The sequence below is a fragment of the Centruroides vittatus genome, unplaced genomic scaffold, assembly GCF_030686945.1.
Source record: "Centruroides vittatus isolate TY-2023 unplaced genomic scaffold, ASM3068694v2 contig_347, whole genome shotgun sequence".
NCBI classification, from domain to species: Eukaryota; Metazoa; Arthropoda; class Arachnida; order Scorpiones; family Buthidae; genus Centruroides; species Centruroides vittatus.
In genome coordinates this window covers 574,447-598,637 of record NW_027122171.1, presented here as the reverse complement: position 1 = coordinate 598,637, position 24,191 = coordinate 574,447, and the positions used below count along the sequence as shown (strand labels likewise).

General features: G+C 32.9%; 2 protein-coding genes across 2 annotated transcripts in view; both read left to right on the top strand.

Moving 5' to 3' along the window:
- Positions 1–2,664: 2,664 nt before the first annotated feature.
- LOC136974361 (uncharacterized) lies at positions 2,665–3,477 on the top strand. The gene has a single exon (XM_067269214.1). The coding sequence runs from the start codon at positions 2,665–2,667 to the stop codon at positions 3,475–3,477; it is 813 nt and encodes a 270-aa protein (XP_067125315.1).
- Positions 3,478–8,817: 5,340 nt separating this feature from the next.
- Positions 8,818–24,191, top strand: part of shtd (shattered) — a 104,602-nt gene continuing 89,228 nt past the window's right edge. Inside the window, exons 1-4 of the mRNA XM_067269128.1 lie at positions 8,818–8,928; positions 23,255–23,469; positions 23,571–23,720; positions 23,805–23,880. Coding sequence (XP_067125229.1) covers positions 23,293–23,469; positions 23,571–23,720; positions 23,805–23,880 — 403 coding nt within the window. The 5' untranslated portion in view covers positions 8,818–8,928; positions 23,255–23,292. The remainder of the gene's footprint in view (positions 8,929–23,254; positions 23,470–23,570; positions 23,721–23,804; positions 23,881–24,191) is intronic.

Here is a 24,191-nt window from a genome sequence, read left to right as displayed (position 1 = left end):
TTTTTGTTCTTTCCTTATTGCGAGTTAAGCCGGATGCACACATGCGGCGCGGCAAGGAAAAGCGGCAGAATGACGTCACTTTTTCTCGCCGCGGAGGTCTATTTCGTGCCGCTTTTCTCATGCCGCGAAAGTTGGTCGAATTCTATCTTTCGCGGCGGCCGCCGCCAAGACGCGTTTCTATCAACCAATAACATTTCGTCTGGCAGTCACGTGAGAAAATACTATCACGTGGTGTTTTAATGGCGGAAAGTTCGACGCGGTTAACCGAGATAACTAACATCAGAATAAAGAGGAAAGAATAATAAATTTAACACAAATTCTACACAGATACAGTAATCATATATTATTTAATTCAAAGAACAAAACAACCGAATCTTACTCGAAATAGTATTCTTTATCGAGAGATCTTAATCGAAGAATAAGCCTATTTTGTACATCAGTTCTTTATCGATCCAACAAAATATCTCGGCAAGATTCTTGCCAATACGATATCTCTAATCCAAAATATTCATTCGAATCTTCGACGAAATCTTCTAGCTAAATAAAACAAACGGTACAAAACAAAATTTGTAAACACGTGGATAGCGGAGTGTCGATATCGTTCGCCATCTTGAATACTGAATGCATGCGCCGAAATGTAAACGGATTGCCGCTTGTGTGGTCGTGCATTCTCCTTTATGACTCATTCCCCCGGTTCTCGGACATTCTCTTCTGGATTCTTTTCGGCAAGTAGGCGCGGCAGAAAAAAAAGGGAGAGACTTCGTTCGACCAGATGTGCGATCACGTGACTCTGGGTTCAAAGGTCTTATCTCTCCTGGCGTGGCGCCAATAAGTAGAGAAGGGGGATTTTTCGCCGTATTAGCTATTTGTCATTGATCGCTTCGCAACTTTTTTTTCTCCGCTGTGTAAAATTTTCGTTTCATTTATTGATGCACGTGTAAATTTTTCGTTTCGTTTATTGAAATATTTTTTTATTTATGTACGCAAGAGAATTTCACTATGAAATTTCTCGATATAAATAGTGATATTATACAATTAGAAGAAGGTGTCCGGAATGCATTTAGGTGGAATTGGATTGAACGGAGAGATGGTAATGGGGATACCATCGGCACATGGTGCAAGAAAATAAATGTTGCTGGACAAGCATATTGTGTTTTTTGTAACTCACTGCTGAAGTATGGTGGGGAAGGATTCAAGGCTTTCACAAATCATTCTAAAACTGTGACGCACATAAAATATTCAAAGTGCATTAGACATTCAATGACTTTAAGTAATTATGCTAATTCAAAAAATACTGATGACTTACTGGAGACTGATGCTCGGCCATTGGATATAGTGACAAGAAAAGCACGCCAAGAGGTATTAATAACTTCGTTTATCGCCGAGAATTCTCTTTCTTTCAATGTAGCTCCCAATTTAATTGAACTCTGCAAACAGTTGAGCCGCGATCAGACGGCACTAAACTCGTTGGAAATGTCCAGGACTACTGCATGTTATAAGATGAAATATGGGCTCGCAAAAACTATTAAGGAAAATATCATTAAAAGTTTAAAGGAGACTCCATTTTCTCTAAATTTGGATGAAAGTACTTAGCAATGCTCAAGAAAGTATACTGGCAATATTGGTGCAGTTTTATGACAACAATCAAAATGAAGTTGTAGTTCATTATTTTGCATCTCTAAAGATGGAATCTTGCAATTCAGAAGCTGTTTTTAAAGCAGTTGTTAATACTATTGAAGATAATAATATTCCATGGGCAAACTTAATTAGTGTATTAATGGACTCATGTAACACCATGCGTGGAAAAAAAAGGGTGTTGAAACCAGACTACGATCAAACAAAGCACCCCACTTATTAGATATTGATGGTGACACATGTCACACAGCTAATAACTGTGCAAAAAAATTTGCTTCATGTTTTGATAGACACTTAGAAGATTTGTTTGATGACATCTATTTTGATATGAAAAGCTGCAGTAAAAGAGAAAATTTTTTCAAAATCTGTGAATCCCTTGCCATTAAAAAACTTAAGCCCTTGAAGAGACCAGACCATAGGTGGGTGTACATTTTATGTGTTTTAGAAAGAATCAAAGATCTGTGGGATGCTCTTATTGCATTTTATTTTCACTACTTGGATAAAACTGATAAAGGGGATTATTTTTCTTATGTTGAAACTGTATACAATAAAAGAAATATTTCTGCAGCTCAGAAAAAAATTGTTGAAGGGGTGTATTCTTGCTTGCATTCCCAACAACTCACAAAGGATGCTTTAGCTCGGAAAAAAAGAATACTAAATGGGTTATTTGTTATGCAAAACAAAACTTTATTGCATATGGCATTATATTCAGCAGTATTACCAGAGTTCAACACATATATTAAATTATTTGAAACAAAAAAACCAATGCTTCATTTAATACATTCCAGTATTTATAAATTGATGGCAAAATTTTTCTCTTTTTTTATGAAGCCAGAAAATATAGAGTGCACATCTTATAATGATTTATTAAAGGTTGATGTCACAAATCCAGAATTCCATCTACCTAGCAAAGTAATATTTACTGGTGCAGAAGCTTCCACTCTCCTGAAGAAATTATCAAAAAATCATCCAATAGCAAAAGAATTCCAAATTTCTCTGATGAAAGCTTATACTAATACAGCACAGCATATGAAACAGAAATTACCCCTTAAAAATTCATATCTAATTAGTTTTACAGCATTAGATCCAGAGCTAAGAGGTAAAACCAGTACAATATTAGCTTTTGAAAAATTATCATCTTTTATGTCCCATATTTTTAGTGATAATGAAAAGTCAAAAGTAGAAGCTGAAATAAGGTTATACCAGAGTGATATTGATATCACCAAAGAAATGCTCTACACATCTGATGAAAGTGGAAATCAAGTCAAGTGTACAATTGATAAATATTGGTCTAAAGTTTTTAATTTAAAAGATGATTTCACAAATGATTATAAGTATCCTACATTGGCTAAATTGGTCAAAGCCTGCCTTAGCTGCTTCCATGGCCCATTAGTGGAAAGTGCATTCAACTTAATGGATACACTTGTCACTGACTATAGAACCTCTCTTAAGATTGATTCCCTAGATGCAGTGCAGACTATTAAATATGATTTAATGGCTTCTAAAGAAACCTCATGTGAAAAATGTGGCTCAAAAAATCCAATGACTGATCCAATTCACAAAGATCTCTTACTGAATATGAACAGAAGTTGGAAAACATATCAAGAGGACTTAAAAACATGTATTTCAGATGAGTCACCTATAAAAGTCTCTGAAAAACCTTCTACATTAGCAGAAAAGCAAACTGCTTCTACCTCTGCATGTGCAGTTCTCGAGGAAATTTCTTCAACTGTAAATGAGGAAAATAAAAGTCAACCTTCCTGCAATTATGAAGTTCACCACAAAAGAAAGACAAGCCCACAAACATCAGAAAATAAAAAAAAAGCAGCAGAAATTAGATAATTTTTTTTAAAGAATTAATTCAGGTAATTTAAAATATTTACATAAAATGTAGTAGTTTATGTTTGAAAATTTATGGTTATTAATTTTGCAAAAAAAGTAATTCATTGAACTTTTATAATTAGGTCATTCAATACTTCATAATTGTAATTTTTCATTTCTCCCCCCTTCTCGAAACTCCAAAATGTCGGTAGTAAGTCCGTAAAAGTTTCAGGGGATTTTTTGGGGTCCCACAAACACCCCTGGGATGGCCATTTGAAGCCAATGAAAACAGAAAGGTACTGATTGAAGCAATCTGCCGTCTAACAACACGTGAAATCACTAAGAGATTAAATCTATTAAATTGAACCGTTTATTATTACTTAAAACGAATTGGTTTTGTTTCAAAGCTCGATATATGGGTTCCACATGTTATTAAATAGAGATGCTCTCTATGGTGGGATTTTAAAGAAATTGTTTTTGAGCTTTTACCAGACAATTTAACAATTGATTAGAAAGTGTACTGCCATCGAGTAAACAAATTGTGTAATATCATCAAACAGAAACGGCCAGAATTGATCAACAAACAAAGTGTAGTGTTTTACCATGATAACGCCAAATTTGACACAAGTTTGGTAACTTGTCAGAAACTGTTATAGCTTAGATGGGATGTGTTATCACACCAACCATATTCGCCAGATCGGGCACACTCAGATTATTACTTGTTCCGGTCTATACAAATTTTTTTTAACTGTAAGACATTTACTTGAAATGACAATGTCAAAAATCACTTGGATCAGTTTTTTGTAAACAACGATCAAAATTTTTATGAATGTGAAATCATGCTACTACCAGAAACAATAACAACAGGTATTTGACCAAAATGGTCAATATATAATTCAATAAAATATTTATTTATTATAAGAATATTGCGTTTATTTTTCTATGGAAAAAACGAAATTACTTTCCGAACAACCCAATACAACATTATTAATTTGGGATGTCTTTGGGATTCTCGAGAACTCTCTGAATCAGGAAGAAAAGGGAATGATGAGAATTATATACATTTAATTATGGAAATGTATAGAAATGTTTGTTTAACCATGTGTTAAGATAGGATAGTTTGGTATGGTTAAGTTATGGCAACGCAACACCTGGACGATCTTGCCTAGGGGATGCCTTGCGGGAGGTCTTTTAAGGGAAACTGTCCCTTATTTAGGAGTTACAGACGTGGAGAAAACCCAGAAAACGCCACGTCCGAGCGTGGCGCAGACTCACGACCTAATTCGCAGTTCGGAGGGAACGAAGGGGACTCTTTGGAACTCTCTCCAAACTCTCTGGGAACGAAGACTGCTTGGCCACTAAGATAGGATTGATTTAAAGCGTTACAAAAGGAAGAGATTTCGGATTTAGGGTGGTAGCTTTGGAGTTTATCAAAGTTAAGCCCATATTTTTATTTATTTATTAATATTAGGTGAATTATTGTAGTTTGCAGTGAGAAAAGAGCTATGATCAGTGGCGTAGCGTGGCTGTCAGCCGCTCGGGGCAAAAGAAAATTTCGCCGCCCTCTTATTTAGATATCTCAATTTAAAAGACTAAAATATACAGTAATTCTAAAGAACTTTTCAGCAAGAACAATCATCATTATTGTGTATTGTACAGGTTCAAATTTTTACAAGATATTATTATTATTTATTGTGAAATTTTGCCGTCCCCTAAAAGTACCGCCCTGGGCGGGCCGCCCCTGCCGCCCCACTACGATACGCCACTGGCTATGATATATGTTATTCACAATTTATATTGTTTTTATTAACTTAACGAGATGGAGAGAGATTAAAGTTGAGCCAGAAAAGGTTAGGAACAGGTTAGAGAAGGGGATTAAAAGTCAGTAAATTTAGTTCTTGGATTTTAAATATAGACGGTTAGAGGAAAAGGAGGAAATTCCAACTATTTAACATATTTAGAGGCACATAATAACTTAAGATATGATTAGAAAATGATGAGTTCGAGGCAGTGCCGTCTTTAGGGGAGGGCCTACGGGGCCCGGGCCCAGGGCCCCGAGGTCGTAGGGGCCCCTGAATCCGAAAGTAATAAGGTTACAAAGAAAACAAATAGGTTACTTGAAATGAAGAAACTATTAATAATACGATTGAATTACTCCTCCAACACGTAGTGTGAAGTGTTGAGTACAGGGTGAAAAATCTCACTGGCTAAGAAAAAAAGGTCAACAGATTTTCTGGGATAAGTTAAAGGGTGATAGCACGATATCCGTAACCGGTCTTGCCTGTGCTAGCTACACCAGCGACCCGTAGGTCTGTAATCTAGTATTGATTCTGTTTCTTCATGGGGGCCCCCAACATTCTTCTTACCCAGGGCACCTTACGTTCTAAAGACGGCACTGGTTAGAGGTTGACAAATAAAATAGGTAAATGTAGGATGGCAAGAGTTCAGACAATATTATTAGATATTGACAGTGATAGCAATTATATAACAAGTAAGTCTAAAAGAAAGATATATTACTGGATTTTTTAGTCACACACACACACACACACACACACTACACACACATACACACACTAATAGAGAAAAGAAAAGTCCGAAATTTTTGCATTTGTCAACGTTCTAAGATCGACCGAGTCCAGAAGTGTAAAAATCTTGGGATTATTTTTGATCGATCACCAAACTTTCCCTATGTTATACACAACAGAGCCGGAAAAGTAAAATGGCGTCTGCGGAATCAATGAAGAAGTTTGGTTTCAGACCTTTTCCATTTGTTGTGCCTGGATGCAAACGTTATGAACCATTCGAGTATGAATATCGAATGGCTTGTATAATTTGGCGTTTTGCTTCTCTCGGTACGTGCAAAATGGCTCATCCTAACAATCCAACTACAGTATTGGATCCAACACTGAAGTAAGTATTCGTTTTATTAGGAATTTAAGCATAATGATTATTACAGAGTCTGCATAAATAATGGTTTCTAAAATAGAAAGTAATCTAGAAAACATTATAAGAGCAAGTTATCGCAGTATAATATATATATATATATAATATATATATATTGCGGTATAAGGCCATCCGGTATAGAGTATATACCGGATGGCCTTACTCATGGGTTCGTTTAAAGCACAGTATTTCCATGGCCCCGATCGAATGCTCGCCGTAGCAAAAGAATTTTAAGGAGAAACATGGAAAATAAGTATATAAATAAAAAAGATCGGTTGTAAAACATACCGATAACGGTATACCGGGAAAATTGAGACAGACTTATATCGGTATCAGTGACGTTAGTAAATAAAAATATTTAGGTAAAATGAGATACATTTTTGATCATTAGATGTGTTAATTAATTGATAAGTACTAATTTCCTCTATCTTAGTCAGACAGTTCAAATAAAATATCAATGCTGTTTAATGTATACTTAAAAAAAATATCTACTGTATATTAAGTTTCAGTTCTATAAAATATTCCCTATATCATTTGTTAGAAAATTTTACAGGAAAGCTTATGAAAACGCCATAGTGTGAATATTTAGTGTACTGTACCAGTTCCCCTTTAGCTGCCACTCGAAATCATCAAGTGACATTTCCACTTCCCTGGACGGGGACCTAGGGGTTGGATTTTGGGAAGCAGTGTAGGTGTTATGTGACGGTGTTGTGTACAGTGAAGATGCGTGATATGTAAATGAATGAGTGCGCTGAAGAAATGAGATAATGGTTTCAATTGTGAATATTATCGTGAGGGGTGTATGTAAGGATGTGTTGTACTGAAACCGCGAGCTTACCTAATTGTTAAAGCGTTACGCTGAGCCCGTAATCTCCCCGTTCATAAAATGGTCTTCAGATTTCGGACCCCAGGTTCCACGCCAAATACATCTTACTGAGCCGTGCTCCCGGGATGAAATGCCATTCGAAATTTACCATTAGAAACTTCAGCCTCCCGAAATTCTGTTGCAATACTTGATTTATTTTCATTATTTGTGAGAAGTATTATTTAACAATAACCATCAAAAGCATTGTTAGAATGATAACGTTTAATTATTAAATTCTGTAGAAAAGTATTTTAAGCCAATTATACGAATTATTAATTCGGCTTTTTTTTTTTTTTTTTTGAAAAATTTCTATAATGTTGTAAGCAGAAAATTTTTCAGATAAACCACTTAAATGTGTATTATTAAGGTTTTAGGAGTTTCAAAGCACACAGAAGGACTCAGTGTTCCTTTTATTTTCATCGACGAGCTGTATTGACAGGCGACATTCGTACAGTGCATGTTATGTAGGCTACTTACAAATGTGGTTTATTCTAGAATTATCCTTCACGAATCTTTAATTTATATGTCTTCAGATTTCATCTTCACGAGGATGAAATGTACCAGAAAATGTATCAGAGGATAAGCTATGGTTTTCCTAATTATATTGTCATACATATGTAAAAAAAACAAAAAAAAAAAAAAAAACAGTAAAATGCAAATTTATTTACTTATTTTACCATTACCTATTTATTAAACAGATATATTATACACAGAACATTATATACAAAACTTTCATTCACAATATATAACAATATAACAGTTTTAAATCTTATCTTGTTTTGAAAATTGTTGAAACTAATATCTCAAATACTATAGTAGAGATAACAGAGACTTATTGCGATTCTACTGGTAACATTAAAATGATAGAAGATTGCATTCTGATGGTAGAGGTGCCATTTTTATGTTTTAAACAGATATATATTTAAAACCTGGATAAATTAAATTGAAAATATAACTACTCTCGATTTATCCACATCTTCATCTGTAATTTAAAATCATCATGTTATTCATTTTTTTATGAACCAAATACACCATCTTTTCTTTTGTTATACATGATATAAAATTAGAAAAATGTAAATTTCGAATAAGATTTTTTTGACAGAACAGTAGAAAAAAGTTACAAAAATGCTTGATATCTATAGAACCCACGATAGGTGGAATTAGCAGGCCGGATGGCCGAGTGGTCAAGGTGGCAGTCTACCGCTCTGGGGGACCCGGGATCAAATCCGAATGGGTCGAATAATCCTCAGGAATTTTTCGGGGGTGGTCCGTTCGGATATGTCGGCCCCCGTCCCTCACCACCCGGCGCCCCATTGTGGGTCTGGCCGAACCCGTAATGGGCCTACTAAAAAAGGCCCTCTTAGTGCCCACAGGGCGGAAAGAGGTAAAAAAAAAAAAACATAGATGGAATTAAAATTAAAAAAACGGTCAACTGTGTAATTACGTCGTAAAAATTAAAATATTAACAGATTAATTTAAATATTTTACTTTTAACTTGTAACTATTCGTGGTCTTAAAAATTTAATAAAAATTACGGCCAAAAGACGAGAGATATTTCGTATTTTGTGGGGGCGCAGTCGTAGGTACAAGCGGGCGAAGACAAATTGGTAAACGACATCGCGAATAAAAATTCCCTTTCATTCTTCTTCGCAAGTTATGTTTATGTAAGTATTTACATTCTAAAACAAAAGTACGTGTTGCATGTTTCAATATATCTGCGGTTTTAAATAGACTGAACTTTCATAGCATTTATTTACAATTTTATGTCTTAAACATGCTTTCATTTTATTACTCAATTACATTAAGTCATACAGTGAAAGAGAATTGTGAATAAGTTTCATATTTTCTTTTAAAATATGAAATTTCGTTCATGTGATGTATTCTTCCATTATACATATAGGAGTATGGCTCTCATCTTTCTTTACTGGAAAAACTTGTAGTTCGAGCTGTTATAAATAAGTTCTGGAGCTTGTGTGTGTTGTGAGTAAATGGATGGCAACGAATGAGGTCGACGGGTATGAGGATGCTCGAACGATGCAGAGAAAGTCTCTGGTACCGATTACGTATTACTGATTGCTCATTTGATGCTAAAAAATTGATTGAGCACCAAAAAACCAAAAAAATCTGGAAGGAAAATGTTAATGGATGATTCTGGCAGGTGTTTTCTCCTATGTTAAACATTTGCTAGAGTTGTTTATTAACATTTTCCTGCTGGCTTTTTAGTTTTTCAGTGCTCAATTGATATTTTAGTATCAAATGAGCCAGTGGTCATCCATATATATAATGCAGTGAATTGAAATAACGTGACTTTTGGTTGCGTCAGAAGTTTGTAAACAGTTAACTGGGGCCTCCTGCTCCTAATCTTTCCATATCTGGCCTCGTCTTTTGTCCATCTAACTGTTCTCGAGATTAAGGAAAGACAGAGAGAAGGCGACAATGGTAATTTATAGGTCTACAATTTTTTTAAATTGCAGCCCAATAAATCCAAAGCTAGAAGCCTCAGTCTATAGCAGTGGTTCTCAAACTTTTTGAAGTCAGATTTCTTTTTGTCTACAGATTTCTGAGAAATACATTATAATAATTAAGTCAAATATTAAGGAAAAAAAAATATAAAGTCCAAGCATGCTTTTATGGTAATTAAATGAAATAAATATGACAAAATTAAATTTATTCTGACATTAAAAGACATTTTTACGCTACGTTTTTTGAGTTATGCTTTTTAGAATTTGTAAAAAAGAGGGGTTAAAAAATAAAAAACAACCAAAAACGTTATCTTTTTATATATACAGATACATCATTAAGATTTAGTAAATTCGGCAGGTCCCGTGCAAATGTGTTAAGTTTTTTCATTCTTGTGTTTATGAGAAACATGAACCTGATGTGTTCTAGTGATTTCTTTAATGTTTGGGCATATATTTGAAAGGCAAACTCATTTCTTTGTCAATACATTGAAGAATTCCTCTCTTTTTTAAATTCCTACTATTAGTTCACACTCTCCCTATATATACAGGGTGGGCCAACGAAAACGAAACGGCAGAGTGTTCGTGTTTGTCCAAGCAAATTGCTCGGACAGGTCGATTTTATTCTCGAGGGAACATCTTTTGCAATAAAGTTTTTGCAATTCTGAATACAACAGACAACAAAAAATTTTAAAAATTCATTTATTTTGTATTAACTAAACAAACATTTATTTCAAAAAAAATGTTTGTTTAGTTAATATTCAGATTTGCAAAAACTTTATTGCTTAAGATGTCCCCTCAAGAATAAAATCGACCTGTCCGAGCGATTTGCTTGGACAAACACGAACACTCTGCCGTTTCGTTTTCATTGGCCCACCCTGTATATATATATATTACTAGCTGACCCGGCCACGCGTTGCTGTGGCTCAAAATGTATCTATTATAAATGTATAACACTTCCCCCGTGGGGGAATTTCAAAAAATCCCTTCTTAGTGTACATTCTCTTGACGTACCCTATTAAAACGCAATCAAAAACGCATCTAAAATAGTATAATAAAAGCCGAGTTCTTCACAGTAAGCCTTAATCCCGTCACTTTTCCTGCTGGGGAATATCGAAAAATCCCTTTTTAGTGTATATTCTGTTGACGTAACCTATTAAAACGCAATTAAAAACGAAAAAACCGCATGTAAAATAGTATAATAGAAGCCGAGTTCTTCACGGTAAGCCTTAATCCCGTCCATCTCCCCCCACTGGGGGGAATTTCGACATGTATATTATATAAAAACACGTGCGTATTCGAATGCAACGTTGTGTCAAAATTTCAAAGGAATCGGTAGGAACAAACGAACGTTATATTTTATTTATATAGATAGATAGAAAATGATCTGCTTTAGTCCATTCTCACAGAAAAGCATAATGCTCACAGAAAAGCAAACTTAGGTCGTCGGAAGTTAGCGCCATCTGTTGGACATAAAAGCCTTAATCTCATATATAAATATATTTTTGAAAGGGGGGAAATGGTGTAGGGGTATGAAAAATAGATAGTAGCCGATTCTCAGACCTACTGAATATGCATATAAAATTTGGTAAAAATCGGTAAAGCCGTTTTGGAGGAGTAAGGTAACTAACATTGTGACATGAGAATTTTATATATAAGATACATCTTGTTCAAATTTTCAATTGTTAATAAAATACTTTTTATTCATCCACTCAAGTTCAAATACATTTTTTTAAACTTGTAGTGGATGACACTTGATGTTAATACAGTTTTTCAAATATTAATTCATTAATTAATTAAATTTAAACTGTGATGCCCATCAGCAATATGCTGATTCGGACTGACAGAGGGCGCAAGGAAAAAAAAGCGAACTTTTTAATTATTTGATAAAAAGTAACTAAAATAAAATTTTTCTTTGTTGACCTAAGTAAGAATTTACTTTAAAAAATTTATTTTTATATTATTTGATACTCTTAATTTTGTTGAGGGTAGAAAATCCTAATTCACATAAATAGGATGTTGAAAACTGTAGTAAAATGTTCAAAGCTTTTTTTAGATATTGCCACATATTCTTCTTTTATAGAAATCCAAAAGGCTTCAAGAGACAATTCCTTATGTTTAATCAACAATTCATGATCAGTGGATATAGCTGCCAGTTCTTCTGTTAATGTTAAACCAAAATCACTTGAAGTTTATATGATTGGGTTTCTAATCCAATTGTACTGTTCAGTGTTAAGTGATGGAAAATTAGAACCCAATTTTTTTTCTAAACTTATTAAACGTTCAACTATTATTGGAAGTGTTTCATTTATGCAAGTGTTGTTTACCAATGGAAACATTTCCAAATTACCTTTTAACAGCTTTTCTTTTCCAAATCTGTAGCTTTTCTCTGAAGTGCTTTCATTTTGTCAGTGGATGTGAGAATATTTTCTTTCTCATGCTAGTATTCAAAATATTGTGCTATTGAAATATATTAACCAAATATTGTAACCTGGCAATCCAAAATTTGCACCGAACGACAAAAATTTAACAGTATCATCTCTTCAAAAATGCAAGAAGTTCCTGTCATAGCTTGTGTACATGGGTAAGTACTTTTGCCCTTGACAACCACTTCATGTCAGTGTGTAAAAGCAGCCATCTGTGTTGTGAATCCATATTGATACAAAGCTTTTCAAATAAACACAGTTTGACTGATCTTTTAATAAAGTTTACCATCTTAAACAACTTGATCTAAAACGTCTCTTAATTTTCTCCCAATGTTTTTGCCATCAAGGCCTCCCTATGAAGAAAGCAGTGAGTTACAATAACATTCTCATTTTGTTTTTTTACAAAAGATGTAAGACCCTTAACACAGCCTACCATGGAATCTGTACAAATGCCTACACATGATTTCCATATTAACTATCAAAATGTTAAAAATGTCTTCGCCTTTTGTAGACACACTTAATTCTTTGCAAAAATTGAAACTGATTTACTATTTGATCTTCGTTAATAAAATGGATGAGTGCTAAGAGTTGCACAGTGTTGATAGCTGTTGACTCATCAAATTGCAATTGCAAAATTTGAATACTGAAGTTTATTACTGCAAACATTTTTCTTTATATCAGAAGACATTTCTATAATACACCTGTATACTGTATCGTTGGACAGAGGAATCTTGCTTATTTTCATTTCTTTTCATTGTCATGCCCAATGTTTTGCATGCAGGTAAAATAAGTGACTCATCTAAAGTATGAGTTTTCATACTTTTTGTATCAGTTCTGAGACTTGAAAAGAAGAGATTTGAGCTTTATCAGAAATAGTCATTATACTTTTAAAAGAATTTGCTGCTTTTGTTTGCTGTTCAGACAATCTCTTGAAAAAACTTAGATTTATCTTGTAAAGTAGAGTGTATAGTTTTAAAATGTTTACTCAATTTACTAGGAAGTAATGATTCATTTGCCATTTTACATCCAAATACTAAACATAGTGGTAAAGGTTGATCTTCACTTCCAGTCCAAGGGTAACCAAAGCTTAAATAACTTTCGTTATATTTGCGAGTATGCCGCGATTTTGCTTTCTTACTTGCACTTAACTTTTGTTCACTTCCAGAATCAAATTCTTCAATATCATGATTCTTTTCAAGAAATCTATCCATTTTCTTTGGGTGTATTTATCTAAAAACAAGTAAAATGGCAAGGCCGTATTTGGGACAAGACTATGTCTCGGAGACTCGCTACTAAGTGGGATCACTTAGACGCTCACAGCGGATCTCATTGCGGGTCAAAACCAGCAATACCAAAGATGATTTTCCAATCATCTTTGGTATTGCTGGTTTTGAGCGTGATCATTGAAACTTCACCAGCCACAGTCACAACCATGAGGTCTTCCACAATGCATTTTCATTGAAATTAACCTATCAAATGTTGAAATTTCTCTGTTGCATGACGCCCCAGGTTGAATTTTTGTCAATGCGAAAATTTCCCGGTTTTGAAAAAAATAATGGTGGCCATTGTATCATTTGAAATTATTTTTCTTATTTTGCACAAATGAAATATATATATATTTAGTATTAATATAAAATTATAAAATTATAATGATGTGCCATCTAGTTTCAGAAAATTCCGATGATGAAATAACATATCTCTGGTCAATCGATCAAGGTTAGCATGTGGCAACCAGAAATATGTGGGGAATAACACGGGACAGGTAAATGGGTTTTTTCAAAGATTTATTTGTCAAAATTCGATTTAGCAACATTCACTTCTCAAGAACTTCCCAACGCACGTGTTTGTCAAAATTCGATTTCACAATATTCGTATTTTCAACTTACCAATGAGCAAGGCATGTGCAAATCTCGCATTACCGTCTGTCTGTAGAGAGTGTCGCCATGTTGTATTTTATTGTGTTTCAGTTCTTGGACTCCTGACTACTTATGGTTTTTTTTATGCGCGCATGATTTGGGCACCTAATACTCTGTGCCAAATTTCAACTCCTGACATGTACTCCTTCATACCTCTAAGCTGATAAGATAGCAGGCAGTATGATTTTATAAACAAGACATAGTCTTGTCAATAATATTATGATGTATTAATAATAATTATAATAATGATGTGTTAACAAACAGAGCGGTATTTCTGTAATGAAATGGTATAATAGAGTAACTATATTTATTTTTATATCTGGACACATATTTCTCTGGAATACCATAGGGCACACCAATGTGCCGTGACACACACTTTGAAAACCACTGGTTTATAGTGTGACTGAGAGGGTTATCACCTACCAGACTGGTACTGACTGAAGTAACACAAACCTGTCCTGGGGCTTGAGCATCCCTCAGATATTTTCTTAGTATGCAAGAAGTTCTGAGAAGCAGTTTTTTGTAAATCAAATGTTGAAAAGTTCATTGTTCCTCTAGATATTTCATCAGTCCAGGGATGTAGCACCCAAGGCTGCTATCACAATTCGTACAATTAATTATATATATAATTAATGTTCTATATATGTGAAATTGTAATTTATTAGTCTTATAAATAAGAGACATTTTCTATGTGGCAATGTTGTATTTGTATAAGGCACTTGTAGATATGTTTTTTTTTTTTTTTGGGATATGTGATGTCGTTGAATGTTGTCATCCTCCTCTTGAGTTTTCTTTGGAAAATTTATTTTTATTTGCCGTATTTACTTGGGTATAAGACAATCTCACAGGTAGGATGAGATGTGACTTTAAAGATCAAAATAAAGAAAATTAAATATATTAATAGAATTCTAATTTTATTTTGTTTAATCACAAACAAAATATTATCAAATGCACGTATTGTCCTGCAAAAATTACTAGACTTTAAGGAAAAATCTTGTAAAATCAACAATATAATTTGTTTGTGTAAAGTTTCGCAATCAGAAACCTTTTTCCAATTCTTAACAGTCTAATCTACTCTGTCGATTACACTTATGAGTTTCTCTGAATTCTGGTTTCTGAATAATTATCTGTTTTCACATGGGAATAGATTAAAACTTATACTGGGCTCCCGTGTGATTTTGGAATTTTGTTTGTTTGCTTTGTTAAGTTACGGTAATGCAACACTTGGGTGATCTGCCTCGGGGTGTCTTTTTAAGGGTAACTGACCCTATTCAGGCATTACAGATATGGAGAAAACCCAGAAAACTCCACGTGGCCAGCCTGTCCTGGCGAAGTGCAAACCCACATCTGAACTCCTGATGTTCAGGGAACAGAACTGCTTGATCACTGGTGAGCTGATTTTGGAATTTTAATTTGGAATTCAATTCAAAAGCTTTGCTTTTCCTATTGATATTCACTTTTACTGCTGACAATACATGAGAACTATTCAAATGACCCAGATAAAATAGTTTTGTTTTTAAACATCAGAGAGCATGCATCTGGTAAAAAATGCAAAGACGGTTCACAAAAATTATTGCAAAAATGCAAAGAATCCTTCGTTCGCATATATAGGATGACCTAGGTTTTTTAAGCAGTGATAAATTAATAAAAGTTTCGTCTTATATGCAACTAAATATGGTATGTACTGTACTTTTCTATGAATATATACTATTGCACCATTACAAATGATGCTATATTTAAAATTCATTAGAAATGTTTTTTATAATTAAATTGGTAATGATTAGTCATATATTAAAAAAAGTGATTTGTAGTTAATTTGTGTATGTAAAAATTTAATTTATAGTATATATTTGATTTTTTGTAAGTTCTGATACTAACATTTAAATTGTTTATTCTGGAAAATTTAAAATTTATCATTTTCTTCAAATGCAATCATTGTTCGTTTTGTAAGTTTCTCCTGAGAAAGATCGTTAAAATACAGCCAATAATGTTAGAAATTAAAATGCTTAATGCAATTTTTAAGGTTTTTTTGGAGTGTTTGAAATTTAAGTGTTTCTGAGACTACCTAGAACAGCCATAAGTGAAGTAATTTGTATATAAAATAATAATTTAATGATATTCAACCTCTTGGATAAGATTTCAGTTTGTTAATTTTATAGACAATGATACAAATGTAGAAAATGCAAGATAAAAAGTATTTTTTCATTCAAAAACTAATAGTGGTGAAGCCACTAAGCATTCTTTGATAAATATATTTAGTATATTTTAGGATTATAAGTGTGATGTAATTATATATTAGTTATGCATTTTACTGCTAATATATTTTTGAGTTTGTGTAAACATTATTTTATAGTATGTTAAGTAATATATGTATAATTTATCCAATAATAATCAGTTATTAATCAGCTTGAAATATTAAAGTAAATAGAATTTTAGAATTAATTTAATTTTATAAACAACTGAATTGTGAGATAACTGGCAGTACACCTACATTAAATAGCTTATTAAATGATCATTAGACTGCTTCTAATAGAGATATTAAGTATTTTTACCAAAGAAAATAATAATATAATCAAATTCATATACTTAATTTCTTAGTTTTATGCATAAAGTTTGGTAAAATTGCAGCTATGAACGAAACTGTTAGGACCTTATCAGAGCTGTAGGTCATGCCTGTAGGAGTTAAAAAAGTCAAAGGAACCAACAGTCTATATGTGATCCTTTGCAAGATATATCCCCTGAAATTGGTCTGTGGAATTTTGAAGACAATCAAAAAATGGGGTAAAAGATAAAAGTGAAAGAATCTGGAACTATTTTTCAAAACAATGCTAAAAATCAACTATTTACCATTTTATTGGACTAAAACCTCATAAAACACGAGAAATGCCATTGCACTGATTGCTTCTGGGGTGTGATTGGAATCACGCTATGTACTTCATTAAACCTACTGCGTGTTTAACAAGCAGCCTGGATCCATTGCTATATCTCATGAAGGGTCATATACAAACCATTGATTTGTTTGACTTTTTTTACTCCTATTGGCATGGTCTACAGTTTTATTAAAAGTGTATGATATATTTTGAAATATATTTATTCTAGTGTATAGTAATAGATTGATATATAAAATGAATATTGAAGTTTTACATAAAAGTCTATCAGATGATGTTACAATAAAGTGTCTGACCTATTGCCATATAGAACAGTTTAATTCTAATCCTGATCTCTCTAATTTCTTATCAATAATGAAAGTTGGAATGTTGTTTTCAATTCTTCATTCATGCTGACTACATTCCAAATGAGATATGCCTATAGAGAATGAAACTGTGCTCAACCAGAGAGTTTATATGATGACATTCACGTTTACAAATCTTTTGGCTCTTATTTGTACATAAGAACCAAAAGAATATGCATCAATTCAAATAATTCTAAATCTATTGTGTTTAGTTTGCTTAATATATGGAACACCACTTTTTAATGGCTTTAAAGCATTCCTCAAAACAATAATGCCTATTAAAATTTATCAGAAACAATGCCTTAATTTATATAATACTCATAGAAAATAACTATTTCTTTATAGTGGTCTTTTTCTCTAAAGAAATAGTAGTTTTCTGTAAGAGAAGTAGGGTTGAAGGTTAATGAGGTTATATTTATATAATTTTTATATTGAATTGAATAAAATCTAGTTTCTATGAATAAATTATGAAGCTGTAAATCACATACAACAACTTATTTTGCCAAGGAAAAGATTTAATAATCACAAACGTTTTTGGTTTGTTTTATAAACCATCTTCAAGCATTGAATTACATTTTATCATTAGAATATAAAATTCTAATGGAATTTGGAATACAACAAATTTAAATATGAATAAAAGATATTTACAAGTAAACAACGAGAAGTCAAATATGAAAAAATTTACAGATTGACAGTAGGGCAATCTATAAAATGGTATGTCATAGTTTTTTCATTGCAATACATTTCCATGCTGATGGTAATCCTTCAGCATCCTTGGCATTCAAACATCTATCCATTATCCTGCTTCTGTATATTTCTAACTTTTTGACATTCATCACTAATGATGGTGAATGCACAGGTTTTATGATGTCAGCTTCCTCCCACTTTACAATTTAGCCTTCCACCTGTGCCATAGTGAACTACACCATGCAACACTGTACTTTTTTGATGTTGTATTTATAATTTTTTAAAAATTGTTTTGTATTCTTTTATTCATATTTAAATTTGTTGTATTCAAAATTCTGTTAGAATTTTATATTCTAATGATAGACTGTAATTGAATGCTTGATGATTTGTAGAACAAGCCAAAAACATTTGTTATTATTAAACATTTTTCTTGGCGAAAATAGGGTATTGTATGTGATTTATATTACTACTGAGAATGTGTTTTTGGAGAAAATATGAAGTTGTATTTCATTCATAATAAAATATTAAAATTTAATGAAATATATATTAGTTAAGCAATGAATTTTGTTAAGTTTATCCACTAAAAGTTAATTTTTTAAGATCAAGTTAGATTTGTTATGTTTGCAATTATTTATAATTGCAATATAATATAATAAGAATAATTTTCCTAATTTACAAGAATAGAAAATGACTATAAGATACTTTTATACAAAGGATTTTTCTTATTAAAAATTACAATGAAGTATCCATAAGATTTAATATCATCTGTCAGATATTAGCACTATTCATTTGAAATACAAGCCTAGAAATGAGAAACTTTAGCTAATGTGAAGAAAACAAATAACAAAAACCAAGAGACGGGCATCTAATGCCTACTTCTAAGTCAAATTACTTGATGTTTAATTAGTAATTAGTATAGCCCAATTATTATAGCCCAATGCCATTATTATAGCCCAATGCTATCTGACAATCATTTGGCATTAATGTAAAAATTGGTTTAATGGATGTATGTATTTAATAAGAAAATTGTTGTAGAAATGTATAGATACATTTGTTATTTATTAATACTTAAAGGTGAGATTTTTTTAAGAATTCCAAGAATTTATATAATTATAAACATGCCCTTCTATACAAATTCCTGGAATTTATAGAGAAATGCTTGTATTTGAGTGTTGTCAAACAACAATATTAGCGAGGTTGAGGCTGAAGTTTTAAATGTGAAAACGTGTATGTCGAACATTCAGTGCTGCTTTCCTGTAAGCCTAGAAGTTTGACAATGGTGTTTGGAATGTCTAGCATGATTCCACTGACTATCCAAACATCATTGTCAAACTTATAGGCTTACAGGAAAGTGACACTGAACGTCTGACGTACACGTTTTCGCGTTTAAAATTTTGGCCTCAACCTGGCTATTAAAAATTATACAGAGCTTTTTAACATTTTAGTTTAAACTAGATAAATTGATAAACTAGATTGTGAATATTATTCAGATTGCAATAAATACGATAAAAGAAAGACCATTGAGATAAGCTCAGGTGAAAAAATGGAGTAAAAATGCAAGTTAAAGGGCATAGATTTCTTGAAGATATTTGCAAAAAATATCAGTCTGAATAAATGAGAGCATTAAAAAATTTGTAATATAACAAACAACAAAAATATTTAGTATGCTTGAAGAATGATAGAAAACCAGTCTAACCTGGCACTAGGACTAGATAGGGATGCCAGTGAACTGACAAACAGTGTTGAAATATACACTGATGGCTCTAAGGATGGTAGCCTAGTAGGTTCTGTGTTTTGTGTCTTTTCTGACGGAGTTCAAGTGTACAATCAGTTAGCCGGTCAGACTGAATGAGGAGGTGTTCACATTCCAGGCAGAACTGGTAGCTCTCGAGGCGGCATCCCAGTGTATCCTACAACATCTGGGTCCAGAGCCAGTCATGGTTTACTCTGACAGCCAGTTATCGATTCATGTCCTGAGCAATGGGTGCCATAAGGACAAACTGGTACAGGAGATCAGAGGTAGGGTACTGAGGGCAAGGCATGCACGACATGTTGATCTGAGAGTGGGTCTGAGGCCACATTGGGATGTCAGGCAACGAGCGCACTGATCGTCTAGCCAAGGAGGCAGCCAGGGCAGGGGCCCATTTGTAACAAAGACTTACAAATGGTTACTTACATAAGAGGTACAGGTACTCTACAGCAGTGATCAATGACACACTGGCAAAAGAGCTGGACTCAAAGTATGGTAGGTAGGTCAACCTATGCCTTTGTGCCCGAAGTTGGCTGAACTCCAGTAAGTTGCGATTGATATGTGACCCAATTATTGACTGGACATGGGAGGTTTCCCCATTTAAGTCCAAGTTAAGACAAAGAAGATGGTTGCTGCTCCTGTGGGTGCCCTTGTGGTGATGCGAGGCACTATGTACTTGACTGCCCTCTTACCGAGGACTTCAGCCAAGGGCCGACCAAATCAACTGGTCTAAGCCTTCTGAACAAGTACTTTGAATGCTTGCAGCAAGTAAAGGAAACTTATTGAAACTAAAGGAATTGATGAGGATTGTAATAGGTCTCTTCGACCTATAAGCTCAGTGGACGCACTGGGCAGGGTTCCCTTTTCTAGGGGAGGAGACGCCACTGACTGTTTATAAGAACTGGCCTCTCTTTGGTAGAAGTTTCAAAGTGCAGAACAGGCTGCACTAAAACTGTAAGTCAAAGTAAGAGGGTTGAACTTGAGGGCGAGGAATGCTGGTCCCCATTGGGTTGTACCACTAGAGCCCAAGCATTTAACTCTGGCCCAACTTGTTAGTCTAGTCACCTTTCTATCACTACTGGTGACTGACCACTAATGATTAAATTACATTCTCTTAGAACTCTAGTGTCATTTTGGCAGAGCAGAGACTTTTATCTTAGAGTTGACAGTGGGGCCACAAGTAGAAAATTGCAAAGCTGAATATTAGAACATTAAGATGATATCTGTAAAAATAAAATTTTCACAGAACTATTTAGAAGGGTTCTCAGTCATTACTTTATACCCCTTTGGAATGAATCTTCCATCAACAACAACTGCCGTATTACATAGGGCTAAATATGTTTATATATGAATTTTCCATCCTCGTACAACTGTTTATTTATCTGAGAAACATTGTTTATTGAGAAATTGGAACCATGTAATAAGTTAGTTTACTGTAGAGTTCCCAAAAATATGGGTTTCACTATTTAATAATTAAAAAATAATTAAATTCTAGCTGCCAATAATTTTCAATTATAGTTTGACCATTAATTAAAAGTGTAAGTTTAATAGCACACCATTTAAATTTAACATGTGCATTTCAATTAGTACAAATTAACGTTAATGTTAAAATTTATATCAATGTTTTAAAATTTGTTTTTGTTTCACCCGAAGAAGACATTCTATACCCGTCAAAGGTGTTTGCGAGATATTTTGTGTTTATTTATGTTCTTTACTTATCAAAACTTTATCAATGCTGAAACATGGTGATCTTAAACTTTTATCTGATGCTATATTTATAATTGAAGTGAAAGGCACTTGGTGATCATTATCATTTTAAATGTCATTAGTATACTGTTTCTACTTAAGGCAGTGGTTTCCAACCTGTGGGGAGCGCCCCCCTAGGGGGCCGCGAGACTGTTGCAAGGAGGGCATGCAGCTGTTTCCAAAATATCATTTTCGTATACAAACCAAAAAAGTCGAATAGGTGTCAAAAAAATGAATCAGCAAAATAGGTATACGTAATCCACAATCCTCGCCGCGAATTTTTCGGGTACAAATGCTAAAACATCCATCCATACTCTTGCTGGAACGAAAACATCTCGCTTTCGCGTTTGGAGCCGAGCGCCGGCGGGGCGAGGAAACAAAAGACAAGCACTCGGAACATCCTGGTTATTCTCGTGCTTACTCGCGCCAAACTTCAGTAAACAGAAGCATCTGTTTTTTTTCTGTTGTCTATGAACAGAATTAGTTTGTTAGTAGTGCTTGCGATAACCACGTTGATATATAGAATGAAACACTTCGCTTTGGTAACTTCTAAATTAATATTGAGGTAAATTTCATAACTGTTATAATAGTACATTATTTTTAGTACATTTAAAATTATTATTTCTTATAATAAATAATTATTTTTTTATGTATATTTTTACATAATATTGTATATTATTTTGTAGCCCATTAAATAAATTATAATATCAGTTGAGTATTTATGAAATTAGATTGTTAGAAAAATTAAGGAGGCACAACAATTTTTTTTAAGGGGGGCGCAGGTACAAAAAGGTTGGAAACCACTGACTTAAGGGGGATTAATTTCTTTTAATTGAAATTATTTTGAACATTTACATCAATTTAGACAATGTTAGTGCATAACCTAATGCTATGAGATTTACCAAAATAAAGGCAGCAGTGCTTCTATGAAGGTTGGAAAACTAGACATTTTAAATTTTAATGTAATAATCTTTAAGTTTAATATTTTTATTTGAATTGTTAGTTTTTAAATACGATAACTATTATTACTCATTGTACAATTAATTAAATAGCAAATGCCATCAATAAAGTTTTATTTTAAATCAATACACAAATTAATTTACTTCAAAATTTTAATTAAATAAAATGTTTATAGTTATGGCTTAGATTTAACTGGATTTGCAGTTATATTTTGTATAATTATTGTACTGAAATTATTATTATTGCAGGATTACTGCAGAAAAATTTTGTTTATTTTTAAAGTTTTAATTGATTTATTCATTTTCGAGCTTGTTTAAGCCATTCAAAGAATAGTTATTTCAAATAAATCAAGAAAGTAATTTTAGAAATTGTTTTTTAAAAGTTTTTTACAAGAATAAATTATTTTCTGCTTAGAATTTGTTTCTTGTGTATTATTTAATTAGTTGTTCAGAAAAACTAAAATATACTTACTTATAAAAATATGTATATGTACAGTATATCTGTAGAATTTATAAAGTAATAAAAAAATTAATTTATTATGCATTACAAAAGTGTAATGCATAGAAGTATCACAAAGGTGTCTTCTTTAATTCTTACTGTCCTTTATACACTTTGGGAACAAACTTCCTTTTTAGGCTATTTTTTCCCGCCTCAATGTGTAAAAGTGGTTAAGAATATGATTGTGCTGGAAACTTGAATATTTTTAAAAGGCTTCTTAAAGGGCACTTTTTCAATAACTTTTTAAAGAGTCTTTAAATAGTTTAACTGTTCCTAGATTTGTGAAAAAATATTAACTTGGGTAATTTATTGTTAGAGTTCAATAAACCAGCAAATCTGGATGGCCAAGAAGCTATGATTGCTGCAGGAATCTCCCAGGAGTTTGTGCCTTATGGACGCAAACATCTTGATTATCATCCTGGGGATGTTTACCTGCCAGTGGATGTCAGTGCAGAAATAAGAACTTGCTTGGATACTAGTCGTGATCTGCTAAGAGCGTTGAAAGGAGTTTCGATACAAGATAGACCAGATGTAAATACTGTTGTTTTTTTTTATAAAAATGGTTGATAAGATTAATTAAGTATAATAATAAAAAATTTCAAAAATAAATACTTTATTTGCATATTTTATAGAAGGAACAATGGCAATTAAGAAAGTCAGTGAAAGGTGATGGGGAAGAAGAGTTATATATGTCTGGTCAGACTGTTGTTTGGAGTTGTGGAAGTGGCTATGGAACAAGAAAAGTGTACAAATCCTTGACACTTGAAAATCCAATTCAGCAGGTATAATTTATAGTATTTAATCTATTCAGTACTAAGTTATGTATAAGTACTTTACAGAAATTAATTAATCTTTGGTTTAATTAGGTATTGTGGTGTACATTCTGTGTGAATGGTTGCAAACCTCTTACTATAACATCTTATAATACCAATAAGGATTCAGGTAATTACTTTTTTGTGAATATTTTTATAGTCTGATACATATAGAGTAGTCCAGAGGATTTTTAATTGCAGTTGTCACTTTGGAGCAATGAGTTTTTCTTTTACAAAATTGATGGAAACATGATTAAGAAAGATGCAAAGGATCTTGCTTGACTCTCCCAGCAAACATAAGATTAAGTGAACCATTAGGAAGTTTGATAATTTTCAGTTATTCTGGGATATAAAATTTAAATAATAACAAAGGCTTAAAAGGAGTAATTTTGTTGAATTATGAGAAATTTCTCTATTTAAAAATATATTTAAGTTTAAAAA

Bases quoted from the DNA above. Each gene is read 5' to 3' on its own strand.
- LOC136974361 (XM_067269214.1), top strand. From the start codon at position 2,665: ATGAAACAGAAATTACCCCTTAAAAATTCATATCTAATTAGTTTTACA.